The sequence below is a fragment of the Mustela erminea genome, chromosome 7, assembly GCF_009829155.1.
Source record: "Mustela erminea isolate mMusErm1 chromosome 7, mMusErm1.Pri, whole genome shotgun sequence".
NCBI classification, from domain to species: Eukaryota; Metazoa; Chordata; class Mammalia; order Carnivora; family Mustelidae; genus Mustela; species Mustela erminea.
The window spans coordinates 34,836,512-34,846,124 of NC_045620.1; the positions used below are offsets into that span (position 1 = coordinate 34,836,512).

A 9,613-nucleotide genomic window follows, 5' to 3' on the forward strand; every position below is an offset into this window, starting at 1 on the left:
CAACAAGACCAGCCTCAGTGGACTGTGGGACTAAGAGCCTAATTGAAGTGAGTTCAAGAGAACGGGAGGAGAGAATGTGGAGATAGTTAGTGTAGATAATTATCTCAAAGAGCTGAGCTATGAAGGGAAGCAGAGAAATGAAGGAGTGACTGGAAGGAAATTAGAATGTGGGTTAAGAGGCTAAGATAGGATATAATGTAAGACCACTGGTGGAGAGGAGCTTGAGGAACTAGAGGCTTTGGTGTTAGAAAGTCATCTCAAAGGACACTGAAGCCACCTAGAAGAAGTAGGAATGACAGAGAGTGACAGTGAGTTGCTAACATATTCAGGGAATAAGACATGCTTAGGTTTGAATGGGGGTAACAGTACATGGTGGTATAAGAAAGGAGATTTGGAGTTACAACCTGATGACATCAAAGTCAAAGCTGGGGGAGTAGGGGACCAGAAAAGAAGTGAATCATCTGGGAAAACTGCAATGAGGAGCAAAGAGGACACATACCCACCTTTAAGCCCAACACAGGGAGTTGGGGAGGTGACTCCTCTCTCTTGAGAGGGATGCACAGAGGGCCGTGTCCTCATGTGAGATCCAGATCTGAGCTAGAGCAAGAAGTGTGGGGAATTTTCAGAGAAATTGAGGATTTAGGGGAAATGTTGATAACTGATAGTTTCAGAAGATGGGGTGGAGAGAGAAGATGACATCAGCAGGGGTTTTTCAGAGCTGTATTGGGAACAGCTCGGGGTCTACTACCCTGGGCTGTCTAACATTGACGGGGTAAAAAATCACATGAGAATACTCTTTGTGGCTTCCAGGCAGGTGATGATCATGAGGCTGTGAATGCTGAGGATCAAATAAGGATGGAAGTCTTGCCAAGAGCACAAGTTCTGGGGCCCTGTTTCCTGTTTTCACTCTTGCTGCAAGGGATATCCAAGACGGAAGCCAGGGAGTGGTAGACCAGCACTTAATCCCCCTGGGCCTAGGTTTCCTTGCTGGAACAATAATTTGACTGCAGAAATTCTCTGCAACAACTTCCAGCTATGCCAACCTGTGATTCTTCTTTAAAATAGTTCCATAACGGGGCGCCTGGGCAGCTCAGGGGGTTAAAGCCTCTGCCTTCAGCTCAGGTCATGATCCCAGGGTCCTGGGATCGAGCCCCACATCAGGCTCTCTGCTCAGCAGGGAGCCTGATTCCCCAGCCCCCCTGCCTACTTGTGATCCCCTGCCCCGGCCCTCTCTGCCTACTTGTGATCTCTGTCAAATAAATAAAATCTTAAAAAAAAAAAAAAAAAAGTTCCATGACGTGTTTGGCATAAGTGTTTGATTCCCGGAACATTCAATTTTTTGCATTTTTTTTTGGCCCTTGTCAAAATCACTTTTAATGCCTTCTTGGCCTATCCCATGACAAGACTGAAAGAACAAAAACATGTCATCGGCATCAGGCTCCTCTCCAGATTTCAAACATTTAATACAAAAATGCAAAGTACATTTACATTTAATACAAAAGGTAAAGTAGCTCATCACTATTTGTTATTGGTTAATGTTGAAATATTGATAATTCTAGATATATCTGTTTAAATAAAATCTATTCTTAAAATTAATTCTACCCTTTTATTTTCTACTTTTTAAAATGTGGAGGTACCTGAGTGTGCGGTAGGTCAAGCATTAAACTCTTGGCTTCGGCTTAGGTCATGATCTCGGGGCGGTAGGATCAAGCCCTGCACTGGGTTCCACATTCAGCATAGAGTCTTCTCAAGATTCTCTGCTCTCTCTCTCTCCCTCTGCTCCTCCCGCTAACGCTCTTCCCTGCTCATGCTCCTCCATGTCTCTAAAATAAATAAATAAATCTTTAAAAAATAAAATAAAATAAAATGTCACTGTACCAGACTGAAAAACAGGGTAAATGGTGGTTACCAGGGAGTAGGAATAGGAGAGATATTGTTAGGGGTCCAAACTTTCAGCTAATCATTAAGTAATTCCCTGAGATCTAGTACACAAAACATAGACAACAATGTTGTATCATAATCATCAAACCTGCTAAGGGACTAGATCTTAATTATTCCCACCACAAAAAAAGAAATGATAATTATATGAGGTGATGGAAATTACAGTCATATTACAATATATAAATGTATCATATTAACATATTGTACCCTTAAATTTATACAAGGTTATATGTACATATATTTCAATAGAAAATAAGTAAATAACAATTGTAAGAATACAATGTGGCTACTAGAATATTTAAATTTACAATTGTAAAAAAAATAAATTTACATTTGTAGTTTGCAGTATATTTCTATGGATAGTGTTGCTGTTGAGATTTCCACCAGGCTCAGAGCAGACCATTCATGTGGCACCACAGTTTGCAGAGTGTGGTCCCTTCTGACCAGAAGCATCTGTATTACTTGGGGGTTTGTTAGAGATGCAATTGCTCTGCCCCTCCCCAGATCTACACAATCACACAATCAGCATCTCATCCAGGTATTTTCATTCAATGGCTGCCATGGTTAGCCACAGAACTGGAAGAACACTAGGCTAGTGCTTCTGGAATTGCAAAAATAAATCTTTGCAGATGACTGGGTTTATTAAATGGCTAGGTGATATAAAATATTAGTTTTCACGTTCAAAATGTTGAAAAAATAGACGTGAATATTGAAGCCAAGCCAAGCTCTTGGCCCCTGGAAGAGGACTTCTTGGGACAAGAGAGGGGAGAGATAAATCATTAGGCTTAAAATGAGAGATTGAGGACTGTGGCATTGTAAGTGAAGATTCATTGAATTTGATTCTAAAAGTTTGGTTCTACATCTGAACCCCACCCTTTGTGGTTGGGCATTATTCTCAACACCATTTTACAAGGTAAGGAAACTGAGGCACAGTCAGGGTAATTAGCTGGCTCAAGGCCATTTCTGCTGGGGCCAGAGTGAATCTGGCTATAGAGCCAGTGGTGTTCTCCATTGTACTCACAGTCTTACATAGGGTCCAAGCTGTATCTCAGTGAACCTGTAAAGGGGGTTATTTCTATATTAGTTCTTCCTGGCTATTAGAATCATCTGGGACATTTACAACTGCATTCCTGCCAGGTTCCACCCACTAGAGATTTTCTTGTCATTGGTCTGAAGTGGTTTCAGGGGTGCTAAAAATTTCCCCAGCGACCTCAGAAACACCTGCCATTTGACAGAGGGTCAAGATGAGGCTGGGAGACACAAGGCAGGATGAGTTAGCAGGGGTAAACTCTGGCTCTGTAAATTAGGCCAGGGCTTCTCCAACCGGAATGTGCACAAGTCCCCTGGTTAGATGCAGGGAGTGGGTGGGGCTGGAGCTTCTGCAATATCCAGGTGAGGGCCATGCTACTGGTCCACAGACTTCAGCGTTTGGACAGTGTGCTACCTGGATGCCCTGACCTCTGGGGCACTTTCCTGGTGGAAATTGGCCTTAGGAGTGAGTCCCCACTTCTCCAGCAGGTGGGGAGTAAGCTCTGGATACTTAACCCAAGTACGCTCTCAGAGTGGGGATTCCTTGAGGTGGCAGTTCTGATGGCCTGAGCACCAGACAAGGTCCAGTTAGCCTGGGATGAACACTGGGAGCACAGTCCACGTAGAAGTTCTTGAGACCTGGGGGAAATTCTGGGGAGCTGAAATGGAAAAATCCCCACAGTTATAGCCCTGAAACAGGAACCCCAGTGACCTCACCCTTCTGTTCAATCGTCCTCCTCTCCCCTAACCTGAGCCTGGAGTTCTCCCTGGGCTTCTCACCCCCTTCCACTCCAGTCTGAACTGTGGGACAACGTGCAGGGATGGGAACCACCAACTTTGTCTCCCCTAAGGCACACGGCTTTCTTGGCTAGAGGGTAGGACAGCCGGGATGCAAGCTTCTCAATGTGCCTATCCTCTCCTCAACAACCCCATAGCTACCCTGACTCTCCACCCCGGTCCCTCCAATTCCCTCCAAAGTTCCCAGCACGCGGCGAGAAGCTGCCTTTGGATGGACCCGGGATGGAGGTTTTTTTCTCACCCACACCCCTGCTGCGGCTTGCACACCCCGGAAGAGTCCCTTCTGAGTCCCGTCCTCCTGCAGCCTTGCGCAGGAAAGGATGCCAACGGTGCGGTGCCGGCGGACGCTGGGGCCCCCAGCAAGGAGGCGGCGCGGTGCCTGGAGCTCCGGGAAACCGCCACCGCACTCACAGTCACGCAGTCCTCGGGGACCGGGGACGAGGCTCCTGTGCCCAAAACAGAAAACGGAGGAAGGGATAACTTCGTGTTTGGGGAGGGAGGGCGGAGGCGGGGGCGGGAGGGGAGGGAGGGGCGGGCGGGATTCGAGCTTTTTCGGCAAGATCTTGCATCTTAACCTCACTCCCCAAACCAAATCCAGCGGCCAGAGCCTCCCACCCGGCCTACGGGGGTCATCCGGCTGGGGCCCTACGCGCACCCCCTGCCCGCCGGCCTCGCCAGCCAAGGTTCCGGCCCATCAAGTCGGGAAATGAGACGATCCATCAGCTGGCCCTGACTGCGGGCCCGAGGCGTCCCCCATCTGTGCGCTTCACAGTCACCCGGGAATAACCGCGTAACAGCAGCCACCGAGACTCCCGACCTCCGGGTGACAGAGGTGGCCAGCGTTGCTCTTGGTGGCTTTGGTGCTCTTGACTCTGAGGCCCATTTGGCTTGGCTTGGGTTTCCCGAGGCTGCGAGGCTGTGGGCGAGGTGGTGACTATGACCTCTATAGATTGGACTCTTTGGGGGGAAAAAGAAAAGGCTCGGGAGAATCAGAAACACAAAGAATGTCCCAAGAAGGACACAGATCTGGGCCGGGAGACAGCACTTGCGGGAGCAACCTGGGCTGCTGGGCCGGGGGAGACCTCTGACAGCCAGACCTGGGCGGCAGGAGGCCTGGGGGACTTTACAGGCAGAGGAAGGCTGGGACACCCGCAAATTTGCTTTTGAATTAAAAAATAACCATGGAGTCGCCCTGGAGAAATAAGTGAAGGTTAATGTTATTTTTAGTGTTATTATCCGAGATTTAATGTAATTTTTATTTTGAGGGGACTCTCAGGAGGGTCTCCACGGTGCTGTTCTGGATGGGGCCTTGCAGAGTTCTTATCCAGCTCTGTCCACCGAAGAGGAGACAGGCGGGGACTGGCCGCCCTCTGGATCTACCAGAGAGCAGGTTCTATGTTCCACCGGCAGCATGGACTTCCACCCAGGAGGGCTCCACGGAAGGGGCGGTGGGTGTACCCAGGGGCGTGGGTGCAGCCTCTGGGCCTGAGACTTACTGCTGAGAAGCAGGCTCCCGGCTTGTCCCTAAGGACTCCCATTAAGGTAGAAGCCTGGGCTTTTCTTCCAGTTGCAACCCGGGGTGGGGAATGCCCTCTGCTCCACTGCCACCCTCTTTCCCAAGTTGATTGATTGATTGATTTCCCCCCCTCTTTTTTTTTCCCCTGAAGCTGAACAATACCCTAATCTCACAACGCTGGAAACTGTGAGTCAGTTTACCATCTCACCTTCGCCTTTCGGGTCTGGAAACTGCCGGCTCCAGGGCTGCCGCCAGCCCGGCCCGCAGAGGCCGCTTTTCCCAGGGCGCGCGCCTCTCCTCTGCCTGCGCACCTGGAGCCTCGTCTGCGGTCTCAGCTTCGATCGCCTCTCAGCAGAGTCTTCTCTCCGTCTGGGAAACCTCGCACATGTCGGGGGTTGTCCAAGGACCAGGCTGCAGCGTGGTATCCCGTGCACCACTGGCCCTGGAGCGCGCCTCCTTTAACTTCTGTTCTGGAAGCCAGACCACAGGGGAACTTCGGGGACCTTTCCCTCTGGTGTGGATATTGTGCTGGCGCTTTGGTAAGGAAGAAAAGAAGAACTGCGATGCCTTGTTTACCTGGTCTCCCCTCTCACCCAAGTTCAGCATCCTACTCCCCTCCCCCCGCCAATTCTCCGGGCTTTTCTCGGGATGGGGGAGGGACCCGAGAGGACCAAATATCAGAGAACGCCAGGGTCTCACCTCCCACCCACCTCTCCCCAGCTCTGGGTTTGCCACGACTTCCTGCGGCATAGGAGCTCTGAAGAGGGTCGCGGAGGAACCAGGGATTCGCTTTCTGCTAGAGACTTTCTTCTTCCTTTTTCGAGTCTTAACTACTCTCCACGCCCAAACACAAAAGACCCTGCAGATCCAGGCGCCCGTGGCCCGAACTCGCGCAATGCCAGCACCTTTGTAATTGATTCCCTTTCTCCGCTTTGGAGCCGGTGTGGACCTCACCTTTGCAACTGGGCGGGGGGTTCTGTCCCCTGTCTACACCAGGAGCGGCTGCGCCAATGTGTCAGGAGTCCAATCCAAGTGCCAGGCGCCAAGGTTTTTCTCAGATTGAGGTCGTTGCGAGCTCCGGGCGTTAGGAGCCGGGCAGCAGCTCGCATCTCCCTTCGCTCAGGCAGAAGTTCCCATGTGTGGAGTCAGCAGCCTGCGGGCCCCGCGAAGCCCCAAGTCCTGCGCAACCAGCCCACCTGTGTCGGTACCACCCAAAGGTAATGCCACAGGTCACGGTCCAAACATCCTGACGAGCACACACTTACCCGACGGTGAGACAGTACGCTTTAATAATGGAATTCTCAGCAGGTTTTTCCCTAAAGGAATTGGCGCAGATCACCTCCCAACTAAGGTCACTCATAGAAGCATTGTGTTTAGTCCGGGAGGGATCCTTTAGGAAAGGCCTTTTGATGATGAAAGTGGCAAAGTTACTGCACAGAAGTCCGTCGCTACTAATAACTATCATATTGCTTCCTAGTTGCCATTCCAGGCACCTGGGCAATACGCTGAAGACTTTTTCCTCTTTCCTTTTTTTGGTTCCTGGAGCATGGTTGCGGTGTTATCACAAAAACAGCCACAGACACATCCCAAACTTACAACATCAGAACAATGGAGGACATTCCAGAACTCCAGCAAGGCTCTCACAGAAGCTGGGAGGAAACCGCAACAGACTGGCTACCCCACTCTCACCCTCCTCTCCCAAAAGCAATTAATATAAATCGTCCTCAGTCCCAACACATCTTCAAGTCAATATGCAGATAAGATCAAATAGGCAATTAGAAGAGTAGTTAGCTGGGGATCAAGAACCCAAGTAACACATCATAAAAGAGATTTTAAGGAATTGCATTATCACAGAATTCAGGTAGCAAACTGTTTTAAATGAGCCACAGCTGGCCTAACCTTAGGCCCAGTGAGATAGTTCTTTCCTGGAGAGAAAAACTTCTTAAAGAATTTTAAAAAATTCTCAGTTGACACTTGTTTTTTGCAGAAAATTTCCCTGCGCCCAAGTTAAGATTTTCCTCAGTGCTTGGAAAGCAGAGAAGACTGTGTTCCAAGGCCTACAAGCTTATATGTTGGAGCTTAGTGGTAACTAATTTAAAAACAGGTTTAAAAAAATAGTTAAATAATTACTGCTTCATTTGCTACTGAAGTTTTCAGGAATGATTACCAGGCCTTAACCATCTGCTTACTCAAGGTTTGTTTTATGGGCTTTGTCCCCAGCATTCTCTCTTATGTGAAGGCATTCATTCTAAGTGAACCCATCAAAGGACATTTCCTAAGAACTTATCCTGAACGTACTTTGCCAATGCAAAGGCCATTATTCTGGTGCCCTGCCTCCTCCACTGGCTACCCTCATTGCAGAAACAGCCCTTGCTTCATTAAAGTAGGCGCGTTCCAGCCCAATGAGATGGAAGGATGAGGAAAACTTTAGCAAAGTCATGCAAGCTGAGTGCATCAAAAGCCCACACTTAATTTTCCGATTCTTTCCAAATATTCTAGGGTACGGAAACGTATGAACAAAATATTCTTGTGTACACTTAATTTTCAGTTCCTATCCCCAAAGGGTTTCGACCCTAGAAAGGGTTTCAACAATATTTAAAGGCAGTAAATAAATTAAATGAAGTAACTGGTCAGTGATAAGCTGGGCACAAGACGTGGTAAGTAGTAATTCTGGCTTAACCTTGCTGTGCAGTTTGTCTAATTTAGTTAAATTATCCCTGCTTCCATTATCCGTGTGTACTCCTACTGTGTGTGCACCTGGCTGTGTGTGTGGTGTATGTTTTGGAAGCGTTGGGGGACAACAGAGCCAGAGTACATTTTTACATTTTGCTGTAATGTGGATTGAAACATCAAGAAACCAAATTTCAGCTGTAACAAGCCTAGTTCTCTCTTTTGAAGCTTATAAATATGGTTTCTAATGAGCATTTTTCATGATTTTTGTAATTTTGTTGCTTCATCTACAGATACAAGTCAATTGTTTATGTGGTCAAGTATAAAGAAGTTCACCTAACAATTTGAATATTTAATTTTATTTAGGATAAGTTTTACATATGCTTTTTAAAAAAAAAAATACCATATGTAGGGCATATTATAAAATAAAGAAGTTAAATAGGGGCTGTGTCGTTTATAAACTATCATGGAGTTTTGGACTTAATTTCTTTTTCATTGAAAAATTGATAAACATAGAAGGATGAAGAGTTACATCTTGGTACTGGCTTTCCTATTTAAAATATATTTCTTCCATTGGTATTGCCCTTCCTTGGCTGTCCGCCCCCCAGGTCAATCTGTTCATGTTTTTCAAGACCCACCTTCTCCAAGAGGCCTTCTTCAACCAGTTGGGATAGCTGTTTTACCTAATCTTTCCCTAAGCATCTATGCCTACCTTATGCTAGGCAACCTACATCTTCATGTATCTACACTGTCATGTATCAGGTATCTTTCTATTTTCTCCCATCCATACTGAAAGGCCTATATACACAGGGCCCTTTTCTTCCACTTCTGTGAAATAGTAACCACCCGATGGCATGAGATTCATTAAGGCTAATTCAATAAAGAAATATATGAATTGAAAATCCTTTGAAGGACAGAGAATCTAGAGGAGATTCCAAAAGCAACGTGGTTAGGTCATACTTACTTCTGACATTTGTTTAGACCACCAGCAGCAATGATGGAAATGACACAACCTTATCCACACAAATGTACGTGTTTATCTTTATGTCTTCAAAAAATGAAGAGTGAAGCAAATTTTGGAAAATATTGTTACTATCTTAAAATATTATTTAATGGTAAGCTTTACTCCTTTACTACCTCTTTGTTGATTTCAAAGAAGTGAAGATATTTTTAAAAGATGATTAGAGGGACACATGTGTGGTGCAGCTGGTTGAGCATCCAGCTCTTGGTTTTGGTTCAGGTCATGATCTCACAAGCATGGAATCAAGCCCTGCCTTGGCCTCTGTGCTGAACATGGAGTCTGCTTGAGATTCTCTCTCCCATACCCTCTGCCCCTCCTGCTCATGCTTTCTCTCTTTCTGAAATAAATAAATAAGTTTTAAAAAAAGAATGATTAGAAAGTTATTTAATTAATGTAGATGAAAGTTGAGGAAATATGATTCAATTCTTATTGTAACATAAAATTCACTGGGGATAACTTAATAAGTTAAGGGGTCTTTTGTAATGTACCTTTAAAGTTAAACACCTAAGAGGAAATTTAATTACATTTTGAGGACAATCTTCCCAGGAATAAAGGGTTAAAACTGCCTCTTTTTTTCCTTTTAACTCATTTAGGCACTCTCTGGTGTCAACAAAGAGATCATTTATGTCATGTATGAA

At 46.4% G+C, this 9,613-nt stretch overlaps 1 protein-coding gene across 1 annotated transcript; it reads right to left on the reverse strand.

The window, feature by feature from the left end:
- Positions 1–1,304: 1,304 nt before the first annotated feature.
- On the reverse strand, positions 1,305–6,393 carry LOC116596341. The gene is made up of 6 exons (XM_032353675.1): positions 6,239–6,393; positions 5,493–5,740; positions 4,036–4,214; positions 3,487–3,629; positions 2,963–2,998; positions 1,305–1,823 (listed from the first exon to the last, which is right to left on the reverse strand). Exons 1-6 carry the CDS (start codon positions 6,391–6,393, stop codon positions 1,748–1,750), a joined length of 837 nt encoding a protein of 278 aa, XP_032209566.1. The 3' UTR covers positions 1,305–1,747.
- Between the last annotated feature and the right edge of the window lie 3,220 nt (positions 6,394–9,613).

Coding starts and splice junctions, on each gene's coding strand:
- LOC116596341 (XM_032353675.1), bottom strand. CDS start 6,393: ATGCGAGCTGCTGCCCGGCTCCTAACGCCCGGAGCTCGCAACGACCTC. Junction 5,741..6,238: donor CCCCCCGCCCAGTTGCAAAG/GTGAGGTCCACA, acceptor CAGAAGTTAAAG/GAGGCGCGCTCCAGGGCCAG. Junction 1,824..2,962: donor CTTGGACCCTATGTAAGACT/GTGAGTACAATG, acceptor TATTTATTTTAG/AGACATGGAGGAGCATGAGC.